This window comes from Vanessa cardui, chromosome 10 (genome assembly GCF_905220365.1).
Source record: "Vanessa cardui chromosome 10, ilVanCard2.1, whole genome shotgun sequence".
Lineage (NCBI taxonomy): Eukaryota > Metazoa > Arthropoda > Insecta > Lepidoptera > Nymphalidae > Vanessa > Vanessa cardui.
In genome coordinates, this window is record NC_061132.1 from 9440337 (window position 1) to 9460107 (window position 19771).

Consider the following 19771-nt stretch of genomic DNA (forward strand, 5'->3'; position numbering starts at 1 on the left):
TACATACTAAGTGTAACTTTCAGATCCAATAAAACAAGAACAAAAGCTTATTAAACATAGGTCCTACGCACATAAGGTAATAAATCAGTGTTGGGCCTGAGAAAGCGGATGATAGAATGGCAGGATCATCCATTAGACAATGTAGGCAACTGACTTCTGATGAAATTTTATTCAGTATTGTTTTATACCCAGTTAAACAAAAAACATCATATTTATATAATAATATATTTTAAATACACGATTTCATATTCAGCTAAAAATGAAAAAATGCTTAGCTACCAATGTGTCGTAGATAGTTTAACATTTTGTACGATAAAATTGTACAATTTTATTTACATAGTGTTCCCTGGGGGTTACATGCTCAATCGTTTACATCACGGAACCACACTAGCGTTTGTTAACGTTTAATTTTAACTTAATTCTATAAATGCATACTACGTTACATTTTTACACACAGAAATATAACAGCAGAGTGTTTTGTTCTCATTTCATTGCTGTCGTCTGTTTCATCGTATGTTGCGTAAAAAGTTTTCGATTGAAACGAGAAAACTAAAGTCCCGCCGCTGGTTGCTCGAGACGATTATAAAAAAATATATAAAGTCGATAAAATGCAAAAGTGTAGAAAATCGATATCGATAAAACGACTGTCGTTCGTAAAAGATCGAAACGCTAGTGAGGTTCGCGCAGGCCGGCGCGTCTACTGGGTGGGCGAGAAGTCGGTGGGCTCGAGGATGCGGCAGTGCATCTCGCGGATGAGCGGCACGGTGTAGGCCACGCACTCGTCCCAGCCCGGGTTGCGCCACGTGCTCTCGCGGGTCTCGCGCCGCGCCTGCAGGTCCTTGTAGCCTGCAACGAGCACACGTTACACACACTCAACAAAGCTTGGGATACAGTAGGCTATTTGACAATGCGAAAAATAAATTGTGAATTATCGTAATCAGTGTATATTATGAGTTTAAAAATGGTTATTTACTAACGAAAGTTGAAAATAATACTTAATTTATTCAAAAATCCATAAATAAAAATGCATTTTTTCAAACGTTTGTCACGTGACACAAAACGCTCCATATTGGCCGGGCATATTATGAAGTCATTTTCTTGTAAACCTTGCCTTTCTACTATATGTACCACAGATTAAAATACAGGAAAGTGACGTCACCGACCCCATTGCAGCGCCATGTTGTCCAAGTAGCGTTTTTGCGCGCTATTTAAATATGGAATTTTTAATGTGATATTTTTCGGCAAATATGTACTAGAGATAAAAAGTGAACTTTTACTGGGTTCCTTAACCTCTACTAAATAGTATAAGATGGATTTTAAAAACCAGTCAAATAGCCTATTATGGTGACTACTATTAGTAAGTATGATTTTCTATTGAACGATTTTAAAGAGTTGACTACAACTGATCCGAAAATATAGAGTATTCATTTCATTCTAGAGGGACTCCGTCACTATTGATAAGATTCTAGTGTAGAATCAACAGTTTTATGTGCTTTTTCGTGACGTAGGAAAATGCTGCCAAATTTTAGATGCCAGGCGGCAACTTAAAATTTATCAATAGAAAAACCTAAGAAGATTCAAGCCTTTGTCTTTGTATGCATGTATACTCAGGATATGCAGCTGCTAATCAAACAGATTGTGGTATACTATATACGTGCGTAATTAAATATATTTAAATTAATAATGTTAATGTAATTTCACTTACACCAAATATGATGAACGTTGTAGAGCCTGCCTATTTGAGAGAAGTATCCGGCGAAGGCCTCGTTTTGCGAACGCCGGTACGTCAGGCCGCGCGCCCAGTTGTTGCCCCACTCGATCATCGTACCGGGCTTTAAGCTGAAATTGATATAATTATTATTAATATATGCGACGACCTCTGTGGCCGATTGGTGTGTATACCGGTTTTTATGGGAACGCCACTCTGAGGTCCCGGGTTCGATTCCCGGCCGAGTCGATTTTTTTTCGTTCACATGAACAACAAATTCGTAGAAAATGTCGAGATATAGACCACCACCGAATAAAAATAAAAAACATGATAAATATCCCGAAATTAATAACTTTAATAATAAAAGTAACCATGTTAATTTAAAATCTTATAATTTTAATTAAAATCTTATAGTTTTGTCTTGGGTCTGGGTGTTTGTGGTACCGTCGTAACTTCTGATTTTCCATAACACAAGTGCTTTAGCTACTTACATTGGAATCACAGTAGTATATGTGATGTTTATATGTATTTATTAATATATAATTACCGTTCGAAATAACAGGAAAGTTATTGTGTTACGAATAAATTAAACATACAGGAGGCACTAAGTCATTAACAAGTATCCTAGTAACATACAATGTTACCTGAACTTGGCTGACACGCTACCGCGTGTCTAGGTAAATATCATTAATAATATTATACCTGTAAGATCTAATTTCGTAAATGTTTTTCGCAGGACGAGGATCACCCGAAGGCCAGAAGCTGAAGGCGAGCAGGTATTGCAGGTGGCGGGATCGCACAAAGTTACCTCGTTCTTTCTCCAGCGCTCGGTAGTCCTTTAAGAATTTTATATAACATGGATTAATTATTGCGAACATATAGTGGCATTTTTTATGTACTTTATACGCATTGAAAGATAAACATAGGAATGGAAGCTTGGAGTATAGATATTTTATAATAAAATATGTGAGAGGCCCCATAGATATTTATTGCTCATTTCACTGATCAAAAATACTTAGCATGCATGTCTTAGGATATATTTTATATCTCTGGACAAAATATTTCGTTATAACATTTTTTATAAAGGATGACAAGAATACAGCTTTATTCATAAATATTTTGATATATCATTTTCTAATATACAAAAAAATAAATTACAAAGTTTCTAGTGAGAAATTGAAAATGAAGAAAAATTTACTAATAATTGTGGTGTTAATTTTGCAGTAAATTTATATTGTTTTCACCATAGTCTAAATTATGTAAGATTTAAATAATATATTATCTAGTAAAAGAAGTAATAAAATTTAGCTGCAGATAATGTGTTTTATCAATTCAATAATAGGAGTATGATAACATAAAATAAAAATATTTACATTAAATACATTAGATACTTAAGCAAATAATATGATGAGACAATCAGTTATATTAACAAAGCTAGTTAACAAATTTGTATATAGAATTTAAGTTTCAAATATTACAATGTGACAATGGAAAAAGTTGAATAATTTATGTCTTAGACCAAGTATCTTATGTCTATGGATTCATGTATCTTAGTAGTGAGTGATTTTTTCAATATGTACCTGTTTATAAATTTCGAAAAATAGTTACAATGAAATAATTTTGTTTAACGTTTTAACATAACATGTATAAGAACTTACAGGATTTTCTCTGAACAATATCTTTGCCTTGTCAATCTTTTCGAAACCACCAACATAGCGCCACAGATGCAATGCCTGGTCCATATCACCCACTGATACTGTCCATGATCCCACTAGCTCACAGCCCAAATCAGCCTTGCGAGATTCCACAAATTCCACAGAGGTTTTGCTGAAAAGTTGTATTCTATCAATATAGTTGCTAGTTTATGTACAGCAGCATTTTTAAATAGAACATTTTGTTGATTCCTAAGTTCTCATTAAATTTGTACACTAAGAAATAATTTTGATTAGCATTATAATAATGAGATGTATATTTGATTTTTTGTTTTAACAATATAAATAAGGCTCTTTTCAAGTAAACGCTGTTAAAACTAGCACACATAAAGGAATGTAACAGTTATTAATAAAAAATAATTATGAATAAAGAACAAATGAGTGAAAACTTTGTACAAATGATTATCAGATTTTTTTATATACATCTAAAAAGCTAGTGTACTAGTGTGTGTGTATAATGTTGGAATATACTTATAATCAAATTATATAGTATTTTTAAATATTGTAATAAATTATTATTTTTTTTATAAGTTCATACTTGTTTTTATTGTCACCAATTTTGTAATGTCATGTTGTTATCTGCTTTAATTGAGATAGTGTTTTGTGGAATCTTTTATTTATTTCTAATATCTAAATGTGTATTCTGTGACATGTATCTCATAAATAAAATACCATATAGCATTGCATATAACTATGTATGGAAATTTATATTGTTTTAAAAAAAGACATCTTTGTAGCATAAAGGTATTTTTGGATTAGACAGTTTAAGTATTGCCAAGAATTAATAGAGATAGCAATTAGTTATTTTTGCTTTAAGTTTTTTTTTTTATATAAAACAACCAACTATTCTATTTACAGAATGTTGCATAACAGTAAGTTTATTTTGCGAACGACGATAGAGAAACAGTTATAAATAAAATGCATGTACTATACATACTAGTTTTGTAAGTATTTGTCTACGGAATCCGGCCGTATGTTATGAGTGTGCAACGCATATACAATCTCCTTGTCGCTAAGCATACGGCTGTGGGATTCCTTCGTCGGTTCTATTTTTCGTACCAGCAACTTCGAAAGCCATCCATCATCAGCATTCAGTCGTGAACTTGTTGTAGATATCAACCTACGATTAAAATATGGTTTTAAACAAAATCTTTCAAGGAATAACAAACTAATACAAATAATAACTTTAATAAAAATAGTACCTGGAACTTTTAGGTATTGCTGAGCTTAAAACTAAAATCTTATTCAGCGAGTTCATTTTGGCCTTATAAGTACCAGCACTTGAATAGGGTGACTGCCTTTTTTACAGAAAGTTTCAGGCCGCTGCAACTAGTACTTGCTGTTATCAATTCATTTGACTAAATCACTTGAAGGTTATCTCGAAAATAGAATTCGGTGAATAAGTGACATCTGTTGTCGACGACCTTAAGCATTGATAACAACTTTGACATCTAATTGTTAAAATACAAACATCAAAATTAATAGACAATTGTTTTTATTATGTTATACAGATTATTCATAAAATCAGTTCATAAAATAAAACGGAACTACTGTTAGGAACTTAATAAGTCAGTGATACGTATATTAATAAGTTTCGCTAGGCTTACTTCTCAGTAACATATGGATTCAGATTATTACGTCGCATTAAAATTTACGTCTTATTTTGGAATTACTATATTTATTTAATTTTTTTTTAATTATTTCGTCGATTAAGTAAAAACTATAGACATAAACTTACCTTTTGAGCTTTTGACATTTATAGTTGTCAATATTGTCAGTTTCATTACTTGTTACTCGAATATTTTATTTTTATTTTGATATAATTATAAAAAAGCGAAACTGTTGTAATTCTTCGTATTGATAAGTTGATAATTGGGACCGCATTATGGGTAAGGATAGTAAAATCTAGTGCGTTTTTCTCCTCAACAGTTTAGTGGGCGGTGTTATCAGTGGCTTGTAATTGCAAATTAGAGAAAAGTAAAATTATGTCTGTTTATGCAGGGTCGAGTGAAGTGACTAAACTTCAGCAGCATTTAGCTCTTCTTAAAGAAGAGTATGGAAAGTTGCAGAGTCATTGCGCTGAAGTCGAGCGAAAATATACGCTTGCGGCAGCATCCGCTGGTGATCTGAGTGAAACCAGTTTCATTGCAAGACTTCTTATGACCGTGTCTTCTTTGTATGGGAGAGACACTTATTCAGATATTGTAATTAAACTTCAGAGCAAATTGGTCCCAGGTCATAAGTTTGTTTTGAATGCTCGATCTGATGATTGGAATGAGGAAGCTCTCAAGAATTTAACAGAATTAGGTAATATCTTATTTACCACACTTTGTTAATAGTTAATTTATAGCTAAGAGTAAAATAATTAAAACTTTTAAAGGTTTTTTTGTAAGCAAATAATTTTTAACTATAATATAATTGTCACTGCTTTATTATATCTTATAGACTGGTCAACACTCCCTGATGATGTCGGGTCAGCTCTTTTGAAGTGGCTGTACACTGATTTGGTAGATCTCTCCCGAGGTGACTCATTTGCATTACAACTTATGAAGTCAGCAGCTGATTTTAAACTCCACGGCTTGGTTGCAAAATGTGAACAAGCACTTATTGCATCTGTTGGAGTAAGGTAACCATTTTGTTGTATAGTTATTAATTGAAAGTATATTTAAACTAATATAGTGTTAGGATAGTATATGAGTAGCATAGTTAGCATATGAGTGTATAAGCTTTGTTAAAAAAAAATCAAAAAGTAAATGTAATTGAATGGCTTATTGCATCATGAGAATAAACTTTGTATATATTTTTTTAAAGAAATAATACCAACAAATATCCATGAGTTCTAGTATTAAATATAAAGATTATAATTCCAATAAGTAAATTAGTAATCATGTTAATTTATTGGTTTGTAATTTTATTTTTTGAAGAGATTTTATTTAAATTGTATATTTTTATATCTAATTCATAGAGAGCATTTTCATGTAATCTTATGTCTGAGATTCAAAACCTGTTTCTTGTGAGTTATTTTTGTGTATGGTGTTTTTTATAATTGAATGTAATTATGTTGTAGGACTTGCGTGAAATTCTACTCAGCTGCCGATGAAATTGGTGCATCCGCATTAAAAGAACACTGCTCTGGTCTGATATCAGCTCACTGGGATGATTTAACAGGTATTTTTTTGTTGTTCTCTCTTTACTATTATATCTAAAAAACTAGTCCTTCCTGGCTTTCATAGCATTTTAGGAGTTAGTAATCAAGTTTTAACCATAAAAACATAGATCTTGGAGATCAAGCTTCATACCAAATTTCATTGAACTATGTTCAGTAGTGTCACTATGATCAACAGGCATGGCAGGCATCATATTAGTATAGATTATTATAAGTATAATAAGATAAGTATTAGAAGATTTATTCTAAACAAAATTGTAAAAGATGTTATGTTACTAGGCTATGTGCTTAAGAACATAGCATTGGGTTGTTGGTTGTTCCATATTGGTACTATCTTACAGAATAAAAAATATTAAGAGGTTAGGAATTAATCATGTTGTGCAATCAAAAAACAGTTCAGATGTTTTTAATGACTCAAAAAAATCTGACTATTCTATACCATGTTGCAAATTTTAATGAGAATAAAAACATTATTTTACGGACTTAGCCTAATACAGCAATTATAATCTGTATAATTCGAATTGACTTTGGTCTTAATGATGTTTAATTTGAAAAAAAGATGAATATTGTCTTAATTGCATTTAATTATGAGAAGTGTATGATAATATTTCATTTACTATGATAATTTTCTTTTAATATATATAAGTTCACCAGCAATAAACTGTAGTAAAATAAAAAATAAAATGTTAATAAAATCTTAAGCGATAATAATAAGGAACATAGTATTGTTAATTATTGTTGCAATTTTACTTAGTTGCCATATTTGTATTAATATATGAATTTTTCATTATGGTTGAACAAATATGTTGTGTGGAGATGTTATTTTTATTACATATTTTCATGAAAAATAGAGCCAATTTATCTGAGGATTAGTTCTCAGTTAGGCTAATTGTTAATATAGATAAGCATTCAACCTACGCTTTGTTCATTTGTTTATAACTAATTGAATCTGCCAGTATTTACTGTACCCTGCGGTAATACCCACTGTAAATTTTTATTATATATAATTTTTAGAGCCTGAAACAAATTTGATTAAATAACGACTACACTAGTGCATAGTCTATATAGTAATCTACTATAGTAGTCTATAAAAATGTATGTATATCGAATTAACGAAAAAATTGGATGTAGCAATTTGGCTTTTAAATCGTTGGGGCGAGTTACAGGAGGCAGGCTACATTTTAGATTTTTAGGATTCGCATCTTGTTGAATGAGTCGAGATAGTCCAGTGGTTCGAACGCGTGCATCTTAACCGATGATTGCGGATTCAAACCCAGGCAAGCACCGCTGATACATGTGCTTAATTTGTCTTTATAATTCATCTCGTGCTCAGCGGTGAAGGAAAACATCGTGAGGAAACCTGCATGTGACAAATTTCATCGAAATTCTGCCACATGTGTATTCCACCAAACCGCATTGGAACAGCGTGGTGCAATATGTTCCAAAACCTTCTCCTCAAAGGGGGAGGAGGCCTTTAGCCCAGGAGTGGGAATTTACAGGCTGTTGTTGTTGCATCTTGTTGCGTTATCTGCCATCTTGAATTTAAATTGTTGTTTATTGGATGACTCGTTTATTTACAAATTTTCAATATTTCAATATTTACTAATTCGACTGGGCTACGTGATCTTAAAATGAAGCAGTTATTTTAAAATCAGAAACAAACACTATATTTATTTGATATGGATTCAGATTTTATGATAACTTTTATGTGCCTTACTTATGTTCATAATTCATTACGTTCTCGCAAACGAAAACACTTCGAGGAAACCTGCATGTGTCTTCGCACAAGTGTATTGACTCAATCAACCTGTACTGTAGCAGCGTTTATTAATAACACAATATTAATAATTATTCAGTGTTGCCATATCTACATAAAGCGACATTTTTAGTATAACTTTTATTTTGATAGTGATAATCTATACAAGATAGTATTGATAATTTTTTGTGGTAGGACCTCCATGTGATGTTAAAATAAAAACTGCAAAAAGTTGTTATTAGTAGTAATGTTAAGTTAGTAGTAATAATGATTCAACATGGAGGCGCCCGTTGTTAAAGAACAGATTTATACTAGAAGTCAACATTTATCTAAATTAGGTATTAACTTTTTTGTTCGTTAAACAGGCGAAGATTTCGCTCACATGTCATCCGCGCTGCTGTATCGCATGCTGAAGAGTAAAACATCTCAGCCGCTTCACGGCGCTGTCAGGCTGTTACGAGAAGACGTCGTGTTCCTCTGTCTTGTAGAAAACCACACAAATGTAAGTACCTTTTATGATACATTGATTAATTAGATATAATTGATTACAAGCAACAGTGGCGTAGCTAGGTGAGGAAGGGCCCCGGTGCATAGAAAAAGAATTGGGCCCTCACCCCCTCTTTAACTAATAATTACCTTTTAAAATTATAGATACCAAATAAGAAATCTTGTGCGCAGGGTTATGATTTTCTAGCTTCAGAAGCTTAAGGTTTAGTTTAGAGGGCCCCCTGAACTCCGGGGCCCTGGTGCACTGCACCACCTGGCCCTACGATAGCTACGCCATTGACAAGCAAATGATTGACTATGAAAACTACAGGATAAACACTTGAAGAAATGATGTATTGTTACTTTTAACTACATTGGAGTGTTAAATCTATTTAAAAATAGATTCCATAATTAGCATGGTTTATGACTTATATTGTCAGTCACATTTTTTTTATAATGTTTTCGGCACTTACAATGTTATACAATTTAATGCTGCTTATGCGGTAGCTGCAAAGTTATTAAACGAGGCGCGCGAACGGCGGCCCGTTTGACATAAGGTCGATTTGACCGCATGAGGTGACACATTCCGCGTAGTAATGGCACACGATATCCGTGGCTTAAATGGAACGTGGCGTTTTGGAGCCAACCGAATCGACTAAACCTTAATTAGTTTTGAATAATGATCACCAAGATATTCAAATAAAATTAAGATTATATCAAATAATTTATACAAATAAAACCGACTTCAAAATTAGAAATTGTAAACTAAAAATAAAAAATATATCTATGAAATACTTGATTGATTTTAACGAAACTAACACTGTTTTCTAAGTTGAAGTGTACGTACAACATGACATACATGTCGAACTGATAACCTTCTTTTTTAGAAATCGGTTAAAGAGGGTTATTTGTGGTTTGATTTTTTTTTTGCTTTAATATCGTATGTATTAAATAAAAGGCACAATAAATTAACAAATATTGAAATACTTAAATGACAATAAATTAAATTGATATTAATAGACCGGGAGATGATAATGACAAAATATTTGGTCATTTGTACCAGTATGGCGGTTCTTCAGGGGTCTAATTACGTAAAGGCAGAAAGGAAAATTATGGTCATAGCGCTCGCACTGGCGGCCCAATCGCGTGGGCATTAATCGAATGCGTAAGAAAAATAACGAGTGTCGAACGATTTGTTTCACAAAAATGCTTGTGTTTTCAGATAGTCGAAAAAAAAAGAAGTAGGCGGTAGCGTAATGCCATACTTCTCGGGTGTGGCTTACAGCCCACCATACCGACGCGAATACATTAATTTTAATAAAACAATTCAACCATTTGTATCAGGCAAATTTTTGGATAACTAATCATCGTCAAGTAGCCATTCACGAAAATCACCTTGCCATACTTTTCCGAGAGTTACCAATGGCCGCCATACCACTGCAAAGGAGTAATTTTTTTTTCTTTCGCCAAACGATTTGTACCAGTATTGCATTTGAATTTTTGGAAAGTATTTGACAAAATGTGACCGTTATTATTTTTCCCATACTTCTAGTGTGGGGAAAAAGTGCTGCCATACTTGAAATACTTATTTATTTAACACCTTTTTAAAATACGACTGTAAAGCACGTAAAAGCATTTTTTACATCATGGCATCATTATATTCTCATAATTTGGATGCAATTGTACGTAAAAAAAATAAAGAAGAACCGCCATACTGGTACAAATGACCAAATATTTTGTCATTATCATCTCCCGGTCTATAAATATCGCGTGCTAATTTGAACAATGACATAAAATAAATTTAAACGATGTTATAAAAATCTATATGAGTTCGAAAGAGGAAGAGACGGAAATGTCGCCGGGAAGGCATAACGCTTTTATCTCACGAAAAAACTGCGTTCTAAGAATAAATTAGCGTTAAAAAATAACTTATTTTACACTTACGTTCTCATTCCTATGTTGTTGGCCGTTGATAGTTATTTTGTGCGAAGCCAATCCTTGGTATATAACCAGGTCAGGTTAACCGTAAAACGCATTGTCATCGGAACTTAATCATCATATAAAATGTGAACTCAGTAACTAAACGTCGTCCTAATTCAGCCAGTCCTAAATAAACTTACAAATATTGCAAGTAAAAAAAACTCAAAAAAAATAAATTTCGCTGTTCTAACTTCTGAGCTCAGATGGGCCAGTGATAAGAACGCGTGATGTACGCGTTCTAATCGAACTAACCGACGATTGCCGGTTCAAACCCAGGCAAGCACCACTGAATATTCAAGTGCAGTGATGGAAAACATCGTGAGGAAACCTGTATGTGTCTAATTTCATAGAAATTCTTCCCCACGTTTATTCCACCAACCCGCATTGGAATAGCGTAGCCAAATGGAGAAGAGGCTGAAAAGGCCTTAGCCAAACAATGGAAAATTTATAGGCTGGTTGTTATTGTTCTAACATCATACATATATAACATTTTATACATATAATATTCAAGAATTTTATGATATTCTGTTGTATAATCTACATTACTGTAAAATGACATCCAAAATCCGTTTAGCAGTTTTTTTGTGAAAGAGTAACAAACATAAATACATTCATCATCACAAACTTTCGAATTTATAATATTATTAGGATTAATATGATGTTGACGCTTCACATAGAGGCCAAGGTGAGAAATGGATACCCGAACAAGAATAAGTGAAATTTTTTGCAATAGTATTTCTAACTCACCTCTTGAGTGATGGTGAAATAAAACAGCGTGATTAAGCTGCAATCCTGTATGGGTAATAATTCAACGACACCCCGTATATTTTTATATGTATATTAGGTATCACAAGTAAAACTTGTCAAAAGCTTATATTAATTAAAGTTTTTTCTTAACTTGTTTGCTGAAATATTATATTATATTAAATTGAAACAAAAATATTTTAAGTCATATATTTATTTTTTATATTGTGTACTTTTAAATAAATCTAATATTAACGCAAAATATTGCTTTTAAAACTTTAACTCAGTACCAATTCAATATAATTGAAACTGAATTATTATTCAATATGTTATTCATATTATTATTATATATTATTACATATCAATTTTATTAACCGAATCGAAATACTTAATTATTGTATTTATATATTTTAGGTCAATAACCTGATAACAGCATGGTGTTCAAAATTAAAAATAATTACATAAAAATACAGCATTTTTATATATAAATAGTTCATTAGTACTTTGTACTAAGCCGGTTAGTATAGTTATACTTTGTACAAATTTATAAATAGCCTTATAAAAAAATTGTATACAATCCAATAGCTTATATTATTAATCGTTTAATAAATTTTTAAAAAGTCAAATGGAAAAAGTATTATATAGTCTAAGCCGTGAACTTTGTTCACTTCCTAATGCTATTGGTGTACAATAATAATTAAAATGGCAGTAGGTAAAATGCGATTTAAAAATCACATAATTATTAAATTATGACTAGTGATATTTAATCAATTAAATATAATAATAAAATATTTTACCTTCTATTCTTCTTTGGAATTAGAATACAATTAAAAAATGAAATATCGATCGATAATTTTTGTCTTTGAATGCGAAATGCATTTAGACATACGATATCAAAAAGCACGATTCCAAGGCAGGATTTTAATTTTGAAGCTCTTGTTATCATATCTGAGTCGTTAAACATTTGCTTTAATTTGATCTAAAGCGTTGACATTAACTAATTAAATGTACAATAAGAAATAATAATACAGTTGCTGAATTGATTATGTTAACGTTTGACGCGTTACACAGATTACCGCGGCAGTAGCAGTTGATCGTTTTCGTAGGTCTGTCCGAGTCGTAGTCTTCCTTGCACGTCTCTTCGTAGACTTCGTATATTGTATTGACCTTCTGCCACTTGCCGTTTATTCTTGCTTGGTCGCCGTCAAGAGTTTGTGAAGCACAAGCTCTCTGTATCGTGGACGACGTCACTGAAACGATATTTATTAGTTTAGTATATTTTGCTTAATTACATTGTTAAATTAAAGTATTTTTTTTACATAAAAGGTAGCTGCACATGCCACTTCGCGTGTCTTTAAATTTAGCAGAATTTGCAGAATTTACTATAAACTATTACTAATCAAAAGTAGCCTAAGTTATTACATTGGCTATCAGCTAGTGAATGTCCCCTCAAAATCGCCTAATCGCCGTTTCAAAGATTACCCTGAACAGACAGACGAAAATAGTAAAAATTGTTATTTTGTATTTGTACCGTGTACAGACAATCTAATTTATTATACCTATAGGTAGTTATTAATATTATTGTAAATATATGTTATAGTTTTATGCTTAATACGGTCATTTAAATACGACGAATATCACCTTGTTCTTTGTAGGAAACTAACTGTCGCTTGCGACTTCCTTTCGTTTTAGGGTTTGTACGTCAGGTGTCAGGCGTAAAAAAGAAGCCTATACCTTTCCTAAGGGTTCAGTTTGGCCTTGAAAGAACAACAGACATAGTTACTATCGAATTTATAATATTTAAATAGCAAAGTATCTACCGAATTTACTTATAATCCTGTTTTTAAAATTCGAATATACACGGTAATTAAATATAGAATAAAAATCGAAAGCGTAAATTTATCACTCAGCGTAGATAATACCTAACATAATATAAAAGTATCTCAAATGATAATCTCCTTCTCTTCTAAGTTGGCTAAAACAATGCAAATTATCCAAACATGTTTATTATTGTAATTATTAAGCCATGTTAATTTGTCCACAAAATCGATACGAATCGTTCGAAGTATTTAATTGGAAGTCGTATCAATTAATAAATTGCCAGGTCCCAGCATGACACAAGGATACCTCTTAATCAGTTGTAAACATCCATTTCAGGAATGCAACAGGAAAATAAAATATTGTAATTATTACACATAGTATTGCTAAACGTTTAACGGATTTTCCAATTATCAATGTCGAATACTTTTCCAAAAACTATTTGTTAATTTTAAAATAATATGTACTTGAAATAATAATAATGAGCACTTCAATCGTCAATTAAAAGATTCAGATGAAATTACATATACTACTTACAGTTAAATTTATATATCCTGTATGGAATGCAACGCAATACTAACTACGCATTTTATCATAATATAGGTCTTCCAAATATATTAGTCACAGTCCGCGCGTATGAGCTATACCTTTAGACTTATTTTCAAAATTATTTAAGTTATCATATTATAAACATACAAAAAAAATTCGCTATTAAAGTTTAAACGGTCGTCCGAGTGTTGATCATAAAATTGAGTTATAAGTTACTAAAGTTTTATTAGCACTTATGTGAAAAATTCAGATATATTTCTATCAACGTACAATAAATAGTATTACAGCGCTAATGCTAATAATACTAATATATTTTGAACGTAACACGCGATTAGTTAGTTGAGAAAGCATTTTAAACCAACAGATTTATATATATTAAAAGTGTATATTAGCACTATTAATGCTTTAAATACTATACTAACACTAAAAATAAATAATAACGTATTATTAATAAATCTTAAAATACAAATATAGGGAAAGAGACCCGACAGCTTTTACTGAGCGCTATATATATATAGAAGCTGTTTAGTATTCAGTTTGCATGAAGTTTTTTTAACTAGTGACCTATAACCGAATGCCGGCTGGCGACCAGCGCCTTATAAAGAACCGCCCATAATACCTAATTTGAAACTCTTTTAAATTCAAATGATCTAACTTATAAGTATGGTTGAGAAATTCCAAATCAAGAATCGAGAACGTGACCTTCTTTATATTTTTCTAATATGGTTATTTATACTTAAATTAAATAAATCATGACGAAAATATCGTTTCCATAATGATATTTTTTCCTTAAAAAATAAAATAGTGAGGATTGTTTTATTTACTAAAATAAATTAAATTTAGTGGTTAGAGGGTATCGTGATGTCTATGTGTTATACTACAGTATAAACTATCTGTATTGCAAATTTCATCCAAATCCGTACAGCCGATTTTGCGAGAGACAACAAACACCCAGACACACCAATTTTGACTTTTATAGTATTAGTTATAAAACATCCGGATTATGTTCAATAAATGTAAACGATTATTTCACTGCAATCAGTGCGAGATGAAGTTAAAAATAAAGACTTGTAAAAAATCAGTGATTCAGAGTCAATCTTAACTTTCAAACATAATATTAACTTATGTGAGTAATCTTCTGCTATTAAAGTATTTAACAGTAAAATAAAATAACTAAAAGTGTCGGGCGGATATATTTGATGACTAATCAGGATACCTTATGTTAATGTTGAGAGAAATTTCCTTTTGTCGATGACGTATGTAAAGATGTCAAGGAACTAACTCGTGAATTGCAATAGCTTTAATGTATTCAAACGACATCGTCATCAAATGATGTTTTAGTTGATTACAATCAACATTATCAAATAATGATAATGATCACTCATATTAATTCTCTGGGTTATTTTTTTATGCATATACTAGCGACCCGCCTCGGTTTCGCACAGTTGCAAAGCTGATACTAAATTTATTGCCGAATGTCCTACAATGTTTACAGATTTCAGCCATTCTCTACTATATTGTGCATGTATTATAATTTTTCTTCTTCTTGAAGGAATTTATCTGTTAAAAGAATCCAAATCAAAGCCGTTTGGTAATTTTAAAAATCTAAGCATTCATTGGGACAGACAGAGGTCAGGGTCTGGCTTTTATACTATGTAATAATAATTTATGATTAAATTATAAATAAATCGTAATCTACCTGGTATGGTACGTAAGTGTTAATACCTAAGTACCCTATCCTGTATTATAATTTCATTTTTAATTTTTAAATATACTCATTCTCTTTAATAATATTATAAAGTTAAAAAGTTGAATATTCTTAATTGGCTGCTCTAACAAAACATACACAACCTATAAATAAAAATGTCACATACATTTTAGACTTTATAGACTTACTTCCATCTCCAAAACTCAGTGTGGTCTCCCTTTTGAAACACATGGTGGAATGTTCGCAGTCTTCTAAGAATTTCTCGCTACCGTCAAAGTCTTTGCATAATAACGACCCGTCATATGTCTGCTCTGGATTACATACGTAGCAGAATACGCACGACGAAGCTGAAATGAAAAATGTCTCTGTATAGATACACTTGTGACCTATTAAACGAAAAAAATATGTACTATATATATAGTACTAGTTCCAACCCGTGGCTTCGTCCATATGTTAGTATAAATTAACACACTAATTTATAATATTAGTGAGGGTTTTGTCTGGCGTGTTGGCCTTCTTCGTACATCATAGGTAATAGAGCTAAACAGAAATATTTTGCATTGTATTGTTCAAGTTCAATGCGTGTTATTGTAAGGAGAACGTAACATCATAACGCTAATGTTAGTACAAAAGGTCGTATGTAAAAATAAATTCTAATGAAAAATGCATGATGGCGTAACTTACTGCAATTCAATTTAATTATGGATTTAATTGTTCATTTCGATAAATGCTAGTAATTTAAGAATAAAACAAAGAAATAATCGGTAAATTGTTACATACGACCTTTTGCACCAACTGTAGTGATAAGTCTCATTGTTGACAGAGTAAATGCTTAATTTACCTATATTTTTAATTTTAATATATGTTTCTGATATCTGTAGCACTTTAATTATTATTTACTTATTTTATCAGAGTAATTAGTTGACACGTTATTTATAACACAAAATTATCCTCATAAACAAATTTGAGTGTCTGGGTGGTACGTCGACAGTAGTAGTGTTTGTCGTTTAAGCTCTAAGTTCACTCTTTCATTACGTTTCGCTTAAATTCTTACTTTAAAGAACAAATAAAAAGCCATTAATAATGTTAAAACGAAGAGTACTAATAAATGTTATTAAATAAATTGTCTCTTTATATTCTATTGTGTTCTTAATTTATGGGATATATTTATCTTCAATATTAAAAAAATATATATTATACAATAATATACAGAAATCGACGAACAACGAATCCATACCACCTTCATTGAAGTCGGTATCAATTTTGATACGCCAAACAAACGAAAATAATATACGCACTACATACTATTTAGTTATATAATTATGCAAATATTATACAATAAAGTATTTAATATGTGGGTGGACCAGACATAATGAATTGCCGTTGAATGTTAATAAGTATTCGACAAAGGACCATTTTGTAGTGTCAAGGACTAGATACTGGGTCACGCGACAGATACTCATTGATTTTTCGACTTAATTAAATAAGCGTTCTTCATAAAACTAGTTATAAAAAAATACGTTACGATGTATCTGTTTATTGCTACTTGTATTTACGCAAAAACTTATGGATGTATCACTTCGTAGTTCATTTTTCTTTTAAATTCTAATATTGCCAGTGGGCTTATATCTCGCCCCGGCTTTTCGCGGGTAGTATCATACTGATAATGTACGACTGAATTGGTTTATTTTTTCACATTAGAAACTTCTAAAATTGTTAGTGTTTCTTTACTATATTGTCTATGTATTATGTATAGAAACCTTCCTGACAAAATTCTATCTATTAAAAAAAACCGCATCAAAACCCGTTGCGTAAATTTAAATATCTAAGCATATGTAGGGACAGGCAGCGGTAAGCGATTTTGTTTTATACTATGTAGGTAATGATAATGGAGTCTGTGTGTATTTGCAAATTCCCCTAACGAAACTTTTACTTCAAAATTAGTTGTTTTTTTAAATATATATAAAAAACTTATTGAAATCAAACCAAAGCTAAAAAGGTGTCACTGGGAAGTTATTATTTGATAGAGTAGGCGTATCAATGTCAGACATTTTTCTTTATTGAATAATTAACTTGGTACACGAATGTTATATTGTTGGGTGGGTATAACTGTGATATGGTAAATTAATTATAACGTATTTTTTATATAGGATCGTGGCACTAAGTAAAAATGAATTCTTAATATTAATTTCCAATTCACTACAAGTACTTATAAAGTCAACTACTGGATGATGAGAGGCATATTGTTTCTAGTGTCTAAAGTTTTCAAAAATTATATTTTTACTATATTAACTTAATATCATTTTAAATTTTATTTACTATATTTTATTCGGTCATTACATAGCAAGTCGAACATATTATATGTTAGGAAACTTGTACCAGCTGCATTCCACATACTATGTTGAAACTCAAAGCACTCCTAAGTCGACGTCACGTTACAACGACGAAAGTATTTTTTTTTTAAATACGTTTCATAATATCATATATGACAACTTTTCGTGTAATGTTATTAAAAACAGTTCTACTTCATAGCGTATTGACCACATGCGAAACTGTGTCAAAATTTTAAAATTAACTCTTAGCTAAATATTTGTTAAACCACCCGCTGATAACACGAGCTATGTATGATTAAATTGGGGTTTGAAATATATCGAATGTGTTGTGTCTGTGTATAATTAGGCTTATCGACAAAGGGAAATCATTGTTAAAACTAATCAATCAAGTAGAACAGGATAAGAAAGTGAATATGTAATTAAAGAATTGTTCACACGAAGACCTGTTTAATGTTTTAGATGACAGACCGAGATTATAGTCGATACTAATTTTGCTAATTTCATTTAATTGCTGTCACGCTAACAAAGTTCGATAACCGTTTAATGCGTGTTCGTGTTAGAAAATATGTAATACGTATTCGTTTTAATCGTTCGACAAATATGGCGCTACCGAATATAAAAATAACGGTGTTCTTTTAATGAACCAAATTAATCTCTCGAAATATTTCGGCCAATTAAAGAACAATATATCTGTCTGAAAATTATACGTATCTTGCTAAAAGTTTTACAGCCCAGTATGTGTATCGAACAGTCTTAGTCATAAGAACACGTTTTTGGTTTGATGTGATGCATAACTTGATTGAAAAAAAAATACATTATATGAACACAAATAGAATATATTTTATGATTTGTATCATCGCTTATTTTTTATAAATACGTTGATAGTTTTTTAAGTCGTAGATCTTATTATATATGTATAGTTTTTGTTGGATCTTTGTCAATTGATTTTTTAAATAATGAAGGACCGACAGCGGTACTTTGTATGTGACTAAAAACTTAACGGTTCGCACAAGGAAGTATTTTAAATATTTACATTAAACCAGTGCCCATCACGTCTCAACTCTATTGACTAGAATGTAAATAGCTATATAATTGTCATATTATTGAACTTTACAAATAAATCGTAAAACATATTTATACCACTGTGTCAATGATTTACAATAATTTATATTCTCATGTATGCAGGTTGTTGAAGGTCAATGACATATTATTTTTTTGCAATATTATTTTATGAATACAATGAAATAAATAATCACTCACTTTTAAAAAACATCGATAACGCCAATAAAACAAGTGACAACTCCATAATATCTGTACAACACTTAACAACTTTAGTATCCTTTAAAAAAATATGTGTTCTCTATTTAAATGCGAACAAGTTTCGAAATGCGAAAATGGCATGAAGCGCGCGTAACACCGGTTAACGCGGTCGCGCTCGGGGCGCATATGGTTCCATGTGCTTTACTGACTGAAATTGGCCTCTCCACGCTCAAGCCATGATTCACAGGAAGGAAATCCAGTGGCAAAACGGGACATGTCCAAACCGAAGAAATAAGCTTCTAAAACTCGCGCACTAGAGCTGATTCACGCGATCGATTCTGGCGCCGGCGCGGCACTGGCCAACTTTTGGCGCTCCGACTTATTTGTATTTTTGTTGCTCGCACTCTCGACTCGGCTATTGTTTTGTTTTTTATCAACATCTACGTCAGTGACTATTGATAATGACAACATTTTTATCACATGTCAAATGATATGGTGTACAAATTATATTTATCTTTATTTAACACTTTACACTCCTAATTTTATGATTC

The 19771-nt window shown here is 31.4% G+C and overlaps 3 protein-coding genes across 3 annotated transcripts in view; 1 reads left to right on the forward strand and 2 right to left on the reverse strand.

Moving 5' to 3' along the window:
- Positions 1-206: 206 nt before the first annotated feature.
- Positions 207-4874, reverse strand: LOC124533001 (protein NipSnap). Its single transcript, XM_047108157.1, has 6 exons — positions 4623-4874; positions 4358-4540; positions 3367-3535; positions 2411-2544; positions 1706-1839; positions 207-846 (listed from the first exon to the last, which is right to left on the reverse strand). Exons 1-6 carry the CDS (start codon positions 4676-4678, stop codon positions 698-700), a joined length of 825 nt encoding a protein of 274 aa, XP_046964113.1. The 5' UTR covers positions 4679-4874; the 3' UTR covers positions 207-697.
- Positions 4875-5150: 276 nt separating this feature from the next.
- Positions 5151-19771, forward strand: part of LOC124532999 (rabankyrin-5) — a 52215-nt gene continuing 37594 nt past the window's right edge. The window contains exons 1-5 of the mRNA XM_047108153.1: positions 5151-5309; positions 5422-5727; positions 5866-6046; positions 6488-6588; positions 8708-8844. Coding sequence (XP_046964109.1) covers positions 5306-5309; positions 5422-5727; positions 5866-6046; positions 6488-6588; positions 8708-8844 — 729 coding nt within the window. The 5' untranslated portion in view covers positions 5151-5305. The remainder of the gene's footprint in view (positions 5310-5421; positions 5728-5865; positions 6047-6487; positions 6589-8707; positions 8845-19771) is intronic.
- Positions 11751-19589, reverse strand: LOC124533003. The gene is made up of 3 exons (XM_047108159.1): positions 19221-19589; positions 15816-15974; positions 11751-12802 (listed from the first exon to the last, which is right to left on the reverse strand). The coding sequence occupies exons 1-3, from the start codon at positions 19264-19266 to the stop codon at positions 12546-12548; spliced, it is 462 nt and encodes a 153-aa protein (XP_046964115.1). The 5' UTR covers positions 19267-19589; the 3' UTR covers positions 11751-12545.